The sequence below is a fragment of the Saimiri boliviensis genome, chromosome 17, assembly GCF_048565385.1.
Source record: "Saimiri boliviensis isolate mSaiBol1 chromosome 17, mSaiBol1.pri, whole genome shotgun sequence".
Taxonomy (NCBI): Eukaryota; Metazoa; Chordata; class Mammalia; order Primates; family Cebidae; genus Saimiri; species Saimiri boliviensis.
In genome coordinates this window covers 26,595,083-26,612,581 of record NC_133465.1, presented here as the reverse complement: position 1 = coordinate 26,612,581, position 17,499 = coordinate 26,595,083, and the positions used below count along the sequence as shown (strand labels likewise).

General features: G+C 45.7%; 1 protein-coding gene across 1 annotated transcript in view; it reads right to left on the bottom strand.

Moving 5' to 3' along the window:
- Positions 1 to 17,499, bottom strand: part of ASIC2 (acid sensing ion channel subunit 2) — a 277,373-nt gene that overhangs the window by 71,013 nt on the left and 188,861 nt on the right. The window contains exon 3 of the mRNA XM_003933026.4: positions 2,722 to 2,849. Coding sequence (XP_003933075.3) covers positions 2,722 to 2,849 — 128 coding nt within the window. The remainder of the gene's footprint in view (positions 1 to 2,721; positions 2,850 to 17,499) is intronic.

The following is a 17,499-nucleotide window of genomic DNA, read 5'->3' as shown; positions in this document are numbered from 1 at the left end:
CTTAAGGCTTCCTAGAAGTCATAGTTCCAACTTCCCATCCAGCTCAGAAATTTCTTCCATCTCACTAACGGAAGATCAGCTAGGGCGGGGGGAGGAAAAAGCACATCTCTCAGGCTGATGGAAAATAGCAGCCTATAGAGAGCTTCCTCCTCTCCACCCTTCACTAGCAGTGGGGAGAATTTCACATTGGGTTTCAAGGAATGCTGTTCACTTATTCTGCATGCTAATAACAATGTAGATAGCAGACAGATGTCAACACAAGTAAGTAATACAGGATATCAAAGGTAGGTACATTCAACAAAACACCAAGTCAGATTTGCCTTGGACAACTAATTAAAAATTTACTTTTAGATAGTCACAGAATTGATATACATATTGATTAGTCTAACCTGTACCTGGTTCTTTGAACCGATGTGGGTTTACTCATACAACAGACGGGAGTGCTGACAGATTTTCTCTCCTTGACCAAACTCTAGCAGGCTCTTCTGAGCCCTCTTCTCTTCTAAGCCTCATCCTTTGTTGGCCTGTGAAGACTTGAACAAATACTGACATAGTTTCTAACAGCTCAAGGCCACATCCCTAGAACTCCTCTATCCACTCTTAAAGTGCCTGTCTGAGAAAACCCAAGGCTGCCAACAGAATTTACTGCTTGCTCCAGCCAACACCTGAAGATGGGGGCCCCTGTATCCTAGTCTCTGTGGGAGGGTAGGAGTCTAACTTCAATAAGCACCAGTTCGCAAACCCAGATGCATTTCACAGGGACCATCCCCCAAGCCCCTTTCTGTTTTTCATTTTTTACTTCTCTGACTCTGCTGTTCAAGCCCTTGCTGTTCCCTCTGCCCATTCCCCCATTTTCCCTTTAAAACACCCAGGCCCTCTCTATGAATTGGAGTTGAGCTCATACTGTACCCTCTTCCCTTTTGCAAAAGGATATCATTGATTAAAATCTGCCCTCACCATCTCAACCCATGTCCAGCTTTGTTTACTTTTGGCAGTTCTCAAGAGCTCACCTAGGCTGCCTGTCTGTCTGCATGCCTCTACTGGGTAATCCTTGTTCTCACTCTTCTTGACTCTCACATCCTTAGCCTTGAACTTTGTCCTGCCATCCTCTTGCCCTCCTTCTTGGTCCTTAAATATATATTTTCCTGACCATTTGGTTTCTGCCTTGCATACCCTTGGATACCCCCTTTTCTTCTTGCACCACCTGTCTCTGTCTCTGGAAGCCCATAGAGGCCAGGCTAAGCTTCTGGCACCTCCTGCCCGTGCATCAAAGCTGCAGTCCCATCCCTATGTGCCACAGTGAAGTTTGACCTTGGCCTTCACTAACTGCACAGGCATCGTGTACAGGACACAGTTTGTGAGGGCTACACCATCAACACTTTCCCAGAGAATGAAAAATAATATGGTTCATGTATAGATTAATTTTTTTGTTTTGAGACAGAGTCTGTCTCTGTCTCCTAGGCTGGAGGGCAGTGGTGCAATCTCAGCCCACTCTAGCCCTCTTTACCTCCCAGGCTCAAGTGATCCTCCCACCCCTACCACCAAAGTAGCTGGGATCAAAGCATGCGCCACCATGCCCAGCTGATTTTTTTTTTTTTTTTGGTAGAAATAAGGTCTCATGATGTTGCCCAGGCTGGTCTTGAACTTCTGGGCTCAAGGAATCCTCCTGCCTTGGCCTATCAAAGTGCTGGGATTAAAGGCATGAACTGCCGTGCCTGGCCCTACAACCAGTTTTTAATGCAGAATATTATTTTATAAAATGGCTAAACAGCTGTGATCGGTACCAGATGAAAGACGATATTTGAGCCAAATTTTAAAAGCAACCTGAGCTCATCAGTTACACACATGCATCTTTCCTTGCTCCTCCATCACGGTTCTCCCTGGGTCTCCCTTTCCCACACCCCAGAGTGGGTGCCTCCGCTACTCACAGACTTAATCTACCTAAGGTCTTCCCCAGAAACTTGTCTTAGATGATCTGGTTTAGGATACCCTCCCAGTCACAGTCTCTCCAGCTTTTATTCTAGGAAAACCAGGCAACAAGTATCCAGGAGATAAGAGAAAGAAACAGTCCGTGTCTCTCCACAGTCCTGCTTTGAGACTGCCTCCCTACTGAGAGTTTGCGAAGGTCTCCCTTTTGAGATGTAAGACTCGCTTCAGATGTGAGGCTGTGCCTGTCCTCCCTCCACCCACAGACAGAATTGATGCAGCAGTCCCAGCTGGGCGGGTGAGGTCCCCTCCCCAGTGCTATATCAAAGAGAGCAGACGGACACACGTAACAAGGGCTCGCTCCACTTAAACCCTGTGATGGAGAGGGATGCCTCCACCCCTTTTCTTCTTTTAGGCTGCTTTGAATTGTATTAACACAGTTATGAAACACATCAAACCCTGTTTAACAGTTTCCCTTAGCATCCTCTGGCCAAAAAATAATTTTTTTTTTTTAAAAATTAACTTGTACAAAAAGTCAGCTATGACAGAATGATTTGGAAAAGAAAAAACCCAACCAGTTTGGTGAAAAGAAAAATGAGCTGGGTTTCCTTCATGCCCAATTTTAGAAACCAACAGGTGGTACAGGAGAACTGGTGAAGAAGGTGAGTGAACAGCTTCCTCTAGTTTCACGGTAAAGCCCTTGGCTGAGTGGAAATTCCATCTCTCTCCCTTGTGCCTCCACAGGGGGTTGGGGGAGGCTGAGGACCATCAATTCTGGGAGCCCAGGGAACTTACCCTCTGCTCCTGTGTGGCCACAAAGGTCTGGAACCCTGGAGCCACCCCAAAGCCCAGCTCTTGGATGAAAGGTGGCTCAGACTGACTGTGGATCTGAACCTTCACTCCCGCTTCAAATGTCGTTTCCTCTGAAAGAACAAAGACGGACAGAGCCACGGGTCAGTAACAACAGATGCTCAGGGAGTCCTGGGATTGAAAAGCTCAAAGGGATGCTGAAAACGTCCTGTGATAAGCAGAATAATGGCCCCCAAAGGTGTGCATGTCCCCACCTCCACGAACTGTGACTAGGTTACCTTACATGGCAAAAGGGACATTGCAGGTGTGATTCAGTTAAAACTCTTGAGATAGAGAGACAATCCTAGATTATACAGGTAGGACCCAATGTAATTGCAGAGATTCCTATGAAAAGGAGGCAGGAGGATCAAGGTCAGAGAGAAAATGGAAAAATGCTATGCTGCTGGCTTTGAACAGAGGAAGGAGCCATGAGCCCGGGGATGCAGGTAGTTTCCAGAAGCAGGAAAAGGCAGGGGAATGATTTTTCCCCTAGAGCCGCCAAGAGGCACACAGCCCTGCCAATAACTTTGATTTTACTGAGCCTAGTGAAATCCAGTTTGGACTCTGGCCTCCACAATTTTAAGATAATGAATCTGTTGTTTTCAGCCACTAAATTTGTGGTAATCTGTTGCAGCAGCAATGGGAAACTAATTCAGGTAACTTTGCCAGGCTAACTCCTTGCCTCAGTTGCCAAATCTGTAGAATGGGATTAGGAGTCAAACTTCGTTATGTTATTGACTAACTTTTCTTCTGGGTCATGAGCTGAAGGCGAGGATATCAGGAGGAGGAAAACATGATGATGCAACAGTGAACATAAAAATGCAGGGCTGGCCGGGCACGGTGGCTCACGCCTGTCATCGCAGCACTTTGGGAGGTCGAGGTGGGTGGCTCACCTGAGGTTAGGAGTTTGCGACCAGCCTGGCCAACATGGTGAAACCCTGTCTCTACTAAAAATACAAAAATTAGCCAGACGTGGTGGCAGGCGCCTGTAATCCCAGCTACTTGGGAGGTTGAGGCAGGAGAATTGCTTGCACCAGGGAGGTGGAGGTTGCAGTGAGCCGAGATTGTGCCATTGCACTCCAGCTTGGGGGAAAAGAGCAAGAGTTCCTCTCAAAAAAAAAAAAAAAAAAAAAAAAGAAAAGAAAAAGCAGGGCTTTCTTGTATGCCAAAGTGTTTGCCCCTGGGGGCTGCAATGGCCAACTAGAAGGGAAGCTTCCCCCCTTTTTGCCTTTGGCAGGAGAAATGGCTGTTGGCAGTGGGAGGTTGGGGGCAGTGCAGAGCCTGGGTGATCCTAAATGTTTAGTGCTCACAACTGGCAGAGAATGAACTTATGGGACTGTGTAAGCCTTTGCCAGATCCCCCTCTCTGTCTTACCTTCTTCAGTCTGCTGAATGAGCTTTCCAAAATGCAAACTGCATAACTCCCTCCCATGTTTCCAAGGACCCCAGGCTCCTTATCCAACTCTTCCCCAGCCTTGTTTGGAGCAGCCTCTGCCTCGTGGCACCATACAGGGCTGCCTGGATTGGGCATCTCCGATTCCCACTCTGCACAAATGCACATGCATCTCCTTTTGCCCAGAATGTCTTTCTATGTTGTTCACCTGACCATCTTCCCACTTGTCAATGAAGATTCAGCTCCCCAACCCCATCCAAAGCAACTCTTTCTCTTGCTCTGTTGTATCTTCCACATCTGTCTACTGCAGCCCCTGCCATAGCATGTGGTGATGAGCCTTTAACTGTTTCTTCCAGGGGGCTGGAGCATCCTGAGGCCAAGTTCTGGGCTGTCTCTCTGGACCTCAAAGGTCCTGCACAGGGCCAGGCATACAGCAGGCACTCAGGGGATGCCTAAAGAATGAGTAAGTGGGAGATTTATGGGTCAAACCTCAATCAGTTATGAATGGGCAAGGCCAACCTGGAGCCCAAATCAAGGAATGTCCTCAAAGAAAAAAATGGGGAGAGAATGGACACATGCAGGAATGAGAGAGAATAACGATAGGGGTTGGGAGTCAGGGATGAAGAGAGGGAGGTCATGTCAGCACTCGGCTGTGGCTTGGGGAGGGTTTGGGGACACACGAAAGCTGGCACAGAATAGAGTGGCTGAGAAGGAAGGGCTGGGGCCAGCCATCAGAAGGGCACAACCCATGGAAAATGTGGGGGCTATTGACTGAGGTAGGCACGGGGGTCTGGAGCAGGGTGAGACTTCCAAGGCCAGGGGCTACATGGAAAGGAAGGCCTAGTAGGCAGACAGGGACCCAGGGAAGGGTAGGCAGGGCTTTCATCATCTAGACAAGGAGTCCAGTGGCTGACATGAGGTTTTAGGAAAAGAGATCCTCAGCCAGGAATCCTTTTGGATAGGTTCACGGAGTGGGAGAGAATCCAGGCAATCCACAAACACATCCCCCTTCCCTCCAGTAGAGTCAATTGTTCTGTGGTTTCTGTACAGCATCACCCCGTCCAGACTCCTAACCATATGCTCCTGGATGCCTGTGATTTTGTGTCCATCTCTCCCACTGATGAATTCCTCAAGAGAGGAGATCATATTTTATTCAGTCCAGGGTCCCATCCCAGCACTTTGGGAGGCCAAGCTGGGTGAATCACCTGAGATCAGGAGTTCGAGACCAGCCTGGCCAATATGGTGAATCCCTGTCTCTACTAAAAATACAAAAATTAGTGAACCGAGATCGCGCCATTGCACTCTGGCCTGGATGACAGAGTGAGACTCTGAAAAAGAAAAAAAAAAAAGAAAGAGAGAAACGATCTCTGAAATATGGGAACATTGTTGTTATTTCTTATTTCCCTAAAGCATTTCCTGAGATGCTGCGTTGGCATTCATAGAAACAGAAAGGAAGAACTGACCCTCTTAAGGACAAGACACAGAGCTGGATGCTTCACAGCAGTCCACATGTGTCCCCTCACTCACTGGACAGTTACGCATCAAAGGTGAGCACATGCCACTGGCCTTGGACGCTTGCCTGGCTGGCTTGGAGTTTTAACTAAATTATGTATATTTTCTGTATCACCCTTGGCATGTGCATGAAGCTCGTCTTCCCAGAATGAAGGAAGTCAGGCTGCTTCTGGCTGCTAAATGGATACCTGCTTCCAAGCGTGTTCCTGATTTATAGCATCATTGCTCCAGAGTCCTCGGACACCTGTGGAGACCCCTATCCAGCACAGTGATGCCAACAGCACAGTGAAACCTCTGTCCTTCTGGAGCTCATGTTCTGGTGGGGGAGGTGAACAACAAATAGGTACACGTGTAATGTCAGGACAGGAAAAGTGCCACAGAAGAGGCACAGGGCAGGTGTGGCTCTCTTGGCTGGGAGTCAGGAAAGGCCTGTTTAAGGTGATGGTGTTTGTGTAGTAACCAGAATGAAGCGAGCAATGAGCCACGGGATGACCCGGGAGAAAGTGTTCCAGGTGGAGGGAAGAGCAGGTGCCAAGGCTGCGAAGTAGGTGTACACTGGGCCCGCTTTGAGAACAGCAAGGAGGCCAGAGTGGCAGGGACATGGTCAGAGGCCAGCTAACCATTTCGTTAACTCCCCACAGTTACCCCTAGAGGCAGGTGCCCCCATTTTACAGACAGGAAAACAGGCTCAGGGAGGTCAGCTGGCTCTAGCCACACAAAGCAGATCCAGAATCCAACCCTTGTCAGCTGGACTCCAAGGCCTGTGCTTTTTGCACCCTGCCACGTGGCCTCGCCCACATATCGTGTGCCTTTCTACCACCACTGACCACATCCTCATTGGTTTGGGTCTTTTGGGACTTTGCAGGCTGGGACGCTGAGCTGCTGAGCTTTGTATCCCCTCTGGGTCATGGCGAATGACAATCTTGGCAGATGTATGGTAAGCTTCAGGGTTTTCAGACTTCATCCTGCTGGCTCCTCCGAGCTGTCCTGAGGCAGGTGTCAATATCTCCATTTCATTACATTCTATTCTACTTTTTTACATCATGCTCATTTTACAGATGAAGAAACCAAAGTTCATAGAAAGTAAAGGACACACACGGTGCCAATAACTCATGGCTGCATAGAATTTTGGAGCTAGGAGACCCCTTGACAATGTAACTAACTTTACCTTTTCAGGTGAGAAGGTAAAAGTTTTCACCTTTCAGGTGAGAAAATGGAAGCTTACAGAGAAGACAGTGGCCAAGGGCCACGTGGCAAGTGGCAGGTGGACAGTGGCTGAGATCCAGGTCCCTAGATTCCTCACCCTCCTCTGCCTTTTGTTAGCGGGCTAGAAGACACGTTGGTCCCAGATGACAAGCTGATGAAGTTCCAAGCTGGACAGGGAAGGATGGGGAGGAAGAAGAGTTTACTTTGCAATGGGCGTAGCAGCCTTATTCTTTCATCTCAGAGTTTAGAAGCTCAGTGAGTGTGGGACAGTGATGGTAACAGGGAAGGACCAGAGTCCCAGACCCAGCCTTGAGAGCCTGGTGGAAAGGGCCAGTTGATGCTGTTTGAAGTCAACCAGTGGTGTCATGTTAGACTCTGCTCCCCTGTGCACACCAGAGAAGTCCAGGGAAGCCCAAGGCCAGGAAAGAGAGGCACAGAAGTGCATCAAGAACAACACGGGCTCGGAAATCACAGAGACCTGGGTTTGACTCTTAGCCCCACCATTTAATTGCCGTGTGACCTCGGACAAGTGATATTGCCTCTCTGAGCTATGGTTTCTTTTTTGTCCAAATGAAGTAGGGGCTGATCTCTCAGGTTACTTTTGGCTCCAAAATTCTATGAGCTGAGGGCTATATGCAAATGTCTTCACCTTACTGCATCTCATTTTAATCTCCTGAAAAATAGATTTTAAAAAAATAGATGGGGGTGTTCAGAGCTCACATCAAGTCAGAAGAGGCTGGTTTTTTCTAAAGACAGCACAAAGAATCCACAAATTGCTGCCTATCTAAAATTGGGCAGTGTGCATCTTGTCCTTCCTCTCCAACCCTTCCCTGACAGATAGGCACAGTAAAGCAGCATCCCTAGTTAAGAAGATCCGAAATCAGCACAAAGATGGGGAAGCTCATGCTTGATTGCTCACAGGTGATATTTTGAAGCTAGGCAAGCTTCTGGAGGAAGAAAAAAAATCAACATTGTGTCCCCACGAGGGATGGGCTGCAATTATGTCTGTTCTGGGTGGCAGTGTGATACAGCAGCATTCTCACTAATGGCTGGTGATCCAGGAGATGTTAGCAAGTGTCCGCAAGAGTTTGGTGAAGGCTGCACACTTCAGCCCCTCCTGTAGAGCATGGAGCATACTAATATGTTAAAGACCCTATGATGTCCTGCAGCAAAAAACATGTTACACTTTGTTGATCAGAGTGTTACCCAAAGCAATCTTTTTCTTTTCTTTTTTTCATTTTTAAGGAACACTAGCTCTGCACGGAAAGAACCGAGAAGGATTAAATCAGATGTGGATTCAAATCCTATTCTAATACTTCTTAGCCATGAGGTTGTGGGAAAGTCACTCAATGTCTCTGCTTACTGCATTATTTTTTTTGAGGTGCAAATCTTGCTCTGTTACTCAGGCTGAAGTGCAATGGCGCGATCTCTACTCACTGCAACCTCCGCCTTGGGTTCAAGTGACTCTACTGCCTCAGCTCCCTGGCGCTTACCACCAAGCCTGGCTAGTTTTTTCTTTTTTTTAATTTTTAGTAGAGAGAGGGTTTCTCCATGTTGGCCAGGCTGGTCTCAAACTCCTGACCTCAGATGATCCACCTGCCTACGGCTCCCAAAGTGTTGGGATTACAGGCGTGAGCCACTGTGCTCAGCCACTCGCTGCATTTTAAAATGAGTTAATTTGTTAAATGACTAGAACTGCCCTGTCTACATCATAGGAGTGTATGAATATCAGAGGACAGAATACACTGTATAAGGAAAATAATGCACTGTATAAGGAAAGCACTTTGTACACTGTGGGGTGATATGGCCATGTCCAGGAAGGAGAGGGTTAATGAGTTAATGTTAGTTCTTGGTTATGCAACTGAGAAATGTGGCTACACTTTCATTTCTGCTAAACAGAGTATTTGCAAAACATGTATTTGTGAAAGCACCGTGCGTGGAGTTGGGGCTAGTCTCATTACCAAAAGATTGATCTTAAGGATTCTTTAAATAATGAGTTTTCCTAGTGCATTCAGGCTCAGAGATTATAAATTACTTGATAAGAAGGCTGAAGATTCTGGGTGGGTGACCGGTGTTCAGGAGTTTATCACCCTTGAAAAGCCATCAGAAAATGTCTCAAATTATAGGGAAAGTTGGTGAGTGATTAAGATTCTACTTGTAAAAATTCTGTTTACACACACTGATGTGGAAGTTAGGTACAACAGATTGCTGAATGGATTATGTATATAGATTGTAATGTGATTACAGAATTCAAAATCATCCTAAGCATTACTGGATTCATGGCAACCTTTTTTTTTTTTTTTTTTTTTTTTTTTTTTTTTTTTTTTTATTGCATTTTAGGTTTTGGGGTACATGTGATGAACATGCAAGATTGTTGCATAGGTACACACATGGCAGTGTGCTTTGCTGCCTTCCGTCCCCTCACCTGTATCTGTCATTTCTCCCCATGCTATCTCTTCCCCCCTCCCCACCCCCCGCCCCTCCCCCATTTCCCCCCAACAGACCCCAGTGTGTAGTGCTCCCCTCCCTGTGTCCATGTGTTCTCATTGTTCAACACCCGCCTATGAGCGAGAATATACGGTGTTTGATTTTCTGCTCTTGTGTCAGTTTGCTGAGAATGATGGTTTCCAGGTTCATCCATGTCCCTATAAAGGACGTGAACTCATCGTTTTTGATGGCTGCATAATATTCCATGGTGTATATGTACCACATTTTCCCTATCCAGTCTATCATCGTTGGGCATTTGGGTTGGTTCCAGGTCTTTGCTATTGTAAACAGTGCTGCAATGAACATTCGTGTGCACGTGTCCTTGTAGTAGAATGATTTATAATCCTTTGGATATATACCCAGTAATGGGATTGCTGGGTCAAATGGGATTTCTATTTTTAGGTCCTTGAGGAATCGCCACACTGTCTTCCACAATGGTTGAATTAATTTACATTCCCACCAACAGTGTAGAAGTGTTCCTATTTCTCCACATCCTCTCCAGCATCTGTTGTTTCCCGATTTTTTAATGATCGCCATTCTAACTGGTGTGAGATGGTATCTCAATGTGGTTTTGATTTGCATTTCTCTGATGACCAGTGATGATGAGCATTTTTTCATATGTTTGTTGGCCTCCCGTATGTCTTCTTTTGTAAAGTATCTGTTCATATCCTTTGCCCATTTTTGAATGGGCTTGTTTGTTTTTTTCTTGTAGATCTGCTTTAGTTCTTTGTAAATTCTGGATATCAGCCCCTTGTCAGATGGGTAGACTGCAAAAATTTTTTCCCATTCTGTTGGTTGCATGGCAACCTTTTGTTATACGATATTCTCTCAATGAAATAAAAAAGCACCAGAGCTTTCATGTGGGGTAATTTCTGAGAAATACTTCGATGTTAAGAAGACATCCTCATTCTTCCAAATGGTGGGAACAGTGGTCTGGATCAGAGCTTCTTATACTTGGATGTGCACACGAATCTCCCTGAGGATCTTGTTGCAACGAAGACTTGGGAGTGGGGGTGGGGGCAGAGACTCTGCGTGTCTAACAAGCTCCCAGGTGATGCTGATCCTGCTGGTTAGGGGATTACGCTTTAACAGGACTCCCATGAGAACATCTACGCTTTTGCAGAACACACAGGCCCCTGGTGATCTGATCTCCACCTATCTCTGCAGCCCCAGGTCTCATCCTTAGATGCACATGCTCTTGCACACTCTAGGCTGTTCTTGGTCTCTGTTCCTCATTCCTCTCCCTCTGCTTGGGACCTCAGCTCTCCAGGTCCTCAAATTTTCCTCTAACTCCCACACACTGCCCAGCAACCTGGCAAACAGGCCTGAGACTAAAACCAAAGGTCAACTTCCCTCTAAAGCCTCCCTTTAGATACTCTTGTCTTCCCTTCTGGAACCGACTATTCCCTCCTAGGTTCTCAATCTATCTTCTCTCTATCATAGCATTTGGTGACAATTGCAGACATGTTCCCCAACCAGACTGCTCCTTAGACACTTCATAGAAAAGCTGTTGGGTGAATGAATTTCCGTCTACCATCTAAGAAGAGCCCTTCAGATATTCCCTAGATTATAAACTCTTCAAAAATCTGGACTGGTCCCTTCATCTGTAGCACTGAGGTGCCTGGCACACAGTAGGTGTGTAGTTGAGATTTACTAAATTGGGGACATGAGGTCTGAGGGTGGGGCTGTCTCATCTGCTTCCTAGCTGTTCTCCTTGGACCCTTGCGCTGGCTGGGAGTTTTAACTAGATCACGTGTATTTTCTGCGTCACACTTAACATGTACACTATGCACATCTTCCCAGAATGAAAACAGGCTGCTTCTGGCTGCCGGATGGATACCTGCCTCCAGTGGTGTTTCTGATGTATGGCATCATTTCTGCAGAGTCCTCGGACACCTGTGGAGACCCTGTATCCAGCACAGGCCCACTCTGAGAGTGAGCCTAGCCTCTCAGCCAGCTGCTGTAGGTCCCTGTGCCCTGGACACTCAGGATTCAGGCCAGAGCCTGCTCCTTTCATTCTGCAGAGGTCCTTAGGACCTGGCACCGTGACAAGAGGTTTTCCTGGGAGCAGAGATGTCGAAGAAACCATAGCAACCATCACCACCCACGTTTGTTCTGCCCCTTTTGTAAAGGGGGATGAGAAACGTGCCACCCATGATAGCTGCTCAGGCCTTCCAGCTATGCTGAAAATTTATGGTTTTAAATTTAATTATTATTTTTATCAAAGCAATATATGTACATAATTTAAAAAGCAAGTGGTATTGTAAGGCTTCTAATGAAAACCAGCAGTTTCCTGCTCCACCCCTTCCTACTCCTGAGTCCTACTTCTCAGAAGCAACAACTCCCAACTGTTTTAGCTGTTTCTTCTGGTGTTTACTTTCATATTTCCATGAATGTCAACTGCTGGAGAGTTACTTCTTGGTTTTAAGAAATTGTAGCTACTGCCTACTGAATTCCTACCACATAGGAATCATCTACAATCATATTATGTTATCTGCCTGACTCCTACCTAATCACAGAAGATGGGAGGATGTAGGTTTCTCAGATGATGTGTTCCATGAGGCTTCCTTTCCTTTCGCCCTCCAAATATAATGATATGATATTTTGGTTAAATTGGTATCCAGCTTTTATACAACCATGACTCTGTAAATATCGTGCACGGCCTAGCCTTGCAGCATATGATGTTATTTTTATCTCTTTCTTGTGAAACGAATATTTTGTTTTGTTTTACCTTGCCTTTTCCCTGTTGGTTTGTTTGGCTTGCTAGTATCCATCACGAGAAACCCCAGACTCTAACGGTAGAATGCCACAGAGTAAAATGCCTCTCAGGACAGCCAGCCAAACCCACGAGGGCCATCTCTTGTGGAGCTAACCTCTTCCTGCTCCAATTCGGATGGGTTGCTCTCTAGGCTTCCCGCTCAACTGTCATCCCGGTTCTTCTCTTCATCCTCATCAGGAAATTCTCTTAGCCCAGGTCTTTGTTTCTGGAATTTTATGCAATCCTTGACTTACTTTCTCATTCCCTAATAACTTCCTAAATTTACTAAACTGGGGACTTGAGGTCTGAGGGTGTTCTCCTGAGACTAAAACCAAAGGTCAACTCTAGCATAGCATTTGGTGACAATTGCAGACACGTTCCCCAACAAGACTGCTCCTGGTGAAAAACTCTACCTGGGAGACACATTTCTTGGAAAACCAAATTCTACCCTCACACTTCATTTGTAGTTTGCTGGGTATAGAAAATTACTTCTGGGTGTTTAGAAAAGAAAGCGTCCCCTCCAGAAATTGGAAAGCATTTTGCCCTTGTCACTTGGCTGTGGTTGCTTCTGTTGAAGCATTCTAGGCCGTTCTCATTTCAGATCCCAGGTATGTGAAATGTTTTCTATCCAGAAACTTTAAAGATTTTTTTTTCTTTATTTCTGTTAGCCTGAATTTCACCAGGATGTGTCTTGGTCTTTTTTGTTTTTGTTTTTGTTTTTTCTTTTTCTGCTATTGCAGACAGGACTCAGTGAACTCTTTCTATCTGGGCAATCACATACTTCAGTTGAGCATTTTTGTTATCTTAGTCCTTTGATAATGTCCTCTTCTCCATTCTCTTGGTTTTATTATTCTAGAATTTCTAGTAACAGGATGTTCTAGATAGCTTCCTGGATGGACCCTCTGATTTTTATATTTTTCTCTCACTTTCTACCTGTTTGTCTTTTTATTTTACCTTTTTGGGAGATGTCCTCAGTTCCAATCCTTCTATGGGTTAAAAAATGTTTGTAATCATATTTTAAATGTAATTTCTTCCTCTATGAATGTTTCTTTTTAATATCATCCTGAGCTTGTGGTTATGGATGCAGGATCATCTCTTATCTCTCTTGAGAATTTTAATTAACATGTTTTGATGTTTTCTCCTGCTTCCTTCATTTATTTTTTATTTATCAAACGCTTCTATAGTGTCTAATATTATCTAGACACTTTTCTAAGCACTTCATAAATATTAATGCACTTCAATCCTCCCAACAACCCTATAAATGTAGATAATATTATTATTTTCATTTTAGAAGTAACACAGGTCACACAGCTGGTAAGTGTCACAGCTGGGATTTGAACCCAGACAGCCAGGCTCTATATCTTGTGCTGTTAGCCGTTGTCTCTATTTCCTCAATGTTTCTTTGTGGTTTGATTTGGGTTCCTTGCCTTCTAGTGGCTTCCCTCAGATGCCTGGCTCTTTGGCAGTTCATTCAGGAGTAAACGGTCCATAAAGGCTGTATTGCCTTTCCTTGTGTTGAGGGGGCACACATCAAGGGACTTCATTCTAGGGTGACCTAACTCAATCTTTTAAGGATTCATCACTGTTGTCTGTGGGCCTTTTCTCTTGAGCTTGTCAGTTTCTCCAGGAAGGGATCCCCTCAAATTTCTGCTCAGGTATGGGTAGGGTAAATTAGTCTGGCTGAAGGTCTCACTACTAAGTAAGGAGAATTTCCCTCACCTCCTTGTTTTTCTGTATAGCACCTCACTCATGCCCTCAGCTGTACCTGATCTCCCCAAGCCCAGAGCCTGTGGCTGCTTCTGGCCATGGGAGGATGTCCGGAGAGCCTAATAGTTCCTTTTACAGACTTTCAGCTCCTCCTCCTCCTAGTTTTACCCCCACCTCTCAAATCTGTCTTCAGCAGTGTCTTATGCATCCAATTCTTGATCCTGTCTAGGGGTTCTCAGACGATGTCTATTGGCTTTTGCTGGCTTCCCCAGTGCAGGCCCTCAGTTCTCAGCCTCATCTAATCTGCCAAGTCAGTTGCCACTCATTCATCTGCTTTACATCTTCCAAAAACCGGCTGGCATTTGCTTACTCTTGTCTTTCCTCCCATCCTCTTTGTCCTATGGGTTTATGCTTACCAATATTTAAAAAAACTTTGATTGCTATTTAGGTGGGGTCTAGGAAGGGGGCCTCATATAAACACGTATGTTCAACCTACCCTGTTTAATCAGAAGTCTAAATGTTGGCTCCCCTGCAGCTCTGGCACACTGCAGAAACGAGCTTCTTTCGCCACCCCAGGAAAAGGGAAAAGGGTGCTTAGAGTTGGTCTCTGGGATGGACACAGCCATGGAACCAACCAGCACTTTTTTTTCCCCAATGACATCTGCCCTCCCATCCAGTGGTTTTCAAAAGGGGCATCCTCAGGGGTGTCTCAGGGTTGATCACGGGGAGCAAAGGAGAAAGCAAACGGGGGTTTCCATCTCCAGTGGGACCAGAGCCAGGCTGCTTTCGTCTGTTTTCTACATGGGACTCTGCTAAAGCTTTCATTCAGTATAATGACTCTGCTCTTGAAGAGAAAAAGAGGAAAAAATCAACAAGGAGGATGGCAGCAGACTATCATTTTATGCCATTCTCTCTCCAGAGATGCTGCCTAAACCTCTTTCCCTGTGCTATCTTCATGGCCGTGCTTTTATGGCCACATTGTGAACACTAAAGGAATTCGGTGGAGGGAGCATCCCTTTTGGGTTTGGACATGGGTTTTAAGCTTGGTTCAACTGCTTAACTAGGTATGTGCCCTTGGGAAGCTTACAACCTGCCGGGGCTCTGTGTTCTCATCCTGCAATGAAGAAGATAATACCTCGTTAGCGGATGATTGGGTGGGTTCATGGCAGAGAGTGGCTACTCACTGATGTGGGTTTCTCCCTCACCCTGGCCCTGACAGTGTACACAATGTCAGCACCGTTTTTTCCTCTCAACAAATAGGGACTGCCCTGATACTTATCTGTGAGCCAGACAGTCCCAAGTTTCTGACTTCTTGGGACTTGTGTTTAGAGGAAGGGGCAGACAGTAAAAAACAAACAAGGAAATGAAGGAGATATGGTTTGGCTTTGTCCCCACCAAATCTTATCTTGAACCGTGGCTCCCATAATCCCCATGTGTCATGGAAGGTAATTGAATCATGGGGGCGGGTTTTCCTGTGCTGTTCTTGTGATAGTGAGTAAGTCTCATGAGATCTGTTGGTTTTGTAAATGGCAGTTTCCCTGCACATACTGTCTTGCCTGCACCATGTAAGATGTGCCTTTGCCTTCTGCCATGATTGCAGATTGTGAGGCCTCCCCAGCCATGTGGAACTGTGAGTCCATTAACCTTCTTTTTCCTTACAAATTACCCAGTCTTGGATATTTCTTCATAGCAGTATGAAAATGGATTAATACAGTAAATCGGTACTGGTAAAGTGGGGTACTGCTAAAAAGGTACTTGAAAATATGGAAGCCACTTTGGAACTGGGTAACAGGCAGAAGTTGGACAAGTTTGGAGGGCTCAGAAGACAGGAAAATGTGGGAAATTTTGGAACTTCCTAGAGACTTGAAGGGCTCAGAAGACAGGAAGTTGTGGGAAAGTTTGGAAATTCCTAGAGACTTGTTGAATGGCTTTGACCAAAATGCTGATAGTGATATGGACAATGAAGTCCAGGCTGAGGTGGTCTCAGAGGCAGATGAGGAACTTGCTGACAGCTGGAGTAAAGGTCACTCTTGCTATGCTTTAGCAAAGAGACCGGAGGCATTTTGTCCCTGCGCTAGAGATCTATGGAACTTCGAACTTGAGAGAGATGGTTTAGGGTATCTGGTGGAAGAGATTTCTAAGCAGCAAAGCTTCCAAGGATGAGGGATGAAGGGTAGGGGTAAAGGTGGCAATTTCGAACAGGGCAATCAAGGGAGACCTCATTGAGAAGGCAACATCTGAGTGAAGAATTGATGCAGGGAGGGAGTGAGGCATGTGGATATGTCAGCAAGGAGAATTCTCATAGAGGTTAATAGCAAATGCAGATGCCCCAAAGTGAGGGTGTTCCTGGAATGTTCAAGAAGCAGCAGAGAAGCCTGTGCAACTAGAGCCAGGTTGACAAGGCGAGGAGAGGGCAGCAGGAGGTGAGGAGGCCGGAGGGATGATGGTGTCCAAATCTTTACCCCAGAACAGCATAGCTTTAAAAAAGGAATACCTTTACTCAAAAGCGTATTTGATGTATTATCATGTTAACACGAATAGACACTAGGATTTGGGGAAATCAAGGCAGATTATATTTGATAAAAAAAGTGTATTTCATTGGAGTGCATGAAGGATAGAGGAGATGAGAAAGGGAGGGTCCTATTTGTGGTCTTACTGACACTGGGAACTACCTTTTTAGAATTTGTTAAAAAACAGGAGGCTGAGGCAGGAGAATTGCCTGAACCCAGGAGGCAGAGGTTGTGGTGAGCCGAGATCGTGCCATTGCACTCCAGCCTGGGTAACAAGAGCAAAACTCCGTCTCAAAAAAAAAAACAAAAAAAAAAAACTCCCTGTACATGGATTCCAGTCTCCTCAGATGTAACCCACTCTCAACTCTCACCCTCACCCCACCTCACTCAGTGTGGCCATCCACAGGGCTGTCTGCCTAGCAGTTCTCTTGGGAGCACCTTCCTCAACCACCATCTGCTCAACTTCCTTAGGTCTATTACAGGGTCCTCAGGTGAACTAATACCCCTGCCTACTGCTGATTGGTCCAGGGGCAGGTAACTGACTGGAGCTGAGTCAATGATTCTCTTCCTGTGTGTGTGTGTGTGTGTGTGTGTGTGTTTTTCGAAACAGGACATCAGTGAGAGTCAAAACAGTCTCTTGCTGGGGGCAGGATCTATAAAATATAAAACTCGGGATCTGTTGGGAGCCATGTGTGAAAAAATATGTGTGTGGGAAAAATAAGTCTGTTTCTAGTGAGAGAATGAAAGGGATTCAGAGAGAGGAGGAGTGAGAGATCTGAGGGTTTAGGAGCCTCGGGTTCCCCTCCTTCCTGATGCTGCACCCCTGGCCCTCCTGCTGGCTGGTTGTTGAAGCTTGCCTTGGATTCTGAGAACAATACAATTTCCTTTATGCCTAAGCTTGTTTGATTCAGGTTTCTCGTGTGCAACCTAGATAACCCACTGCCTATTCCTTTTATCTTTGAAGTTACTTAGAGGTATCTACACAGAATTTCATTTTTAACAACCTCCCCTTCTGCCTTCAATTTAATTTCCGTTAGAAAACCCTGGCCATGAAATCTGCTCTTCTACAGTCTAGGACAGCTTTTTCAAAAGCGTATTTTGTGAGCTCTTCCATGAAGAAGAAGATTTCCATGGTCAAAGGCCTTTGGGAGA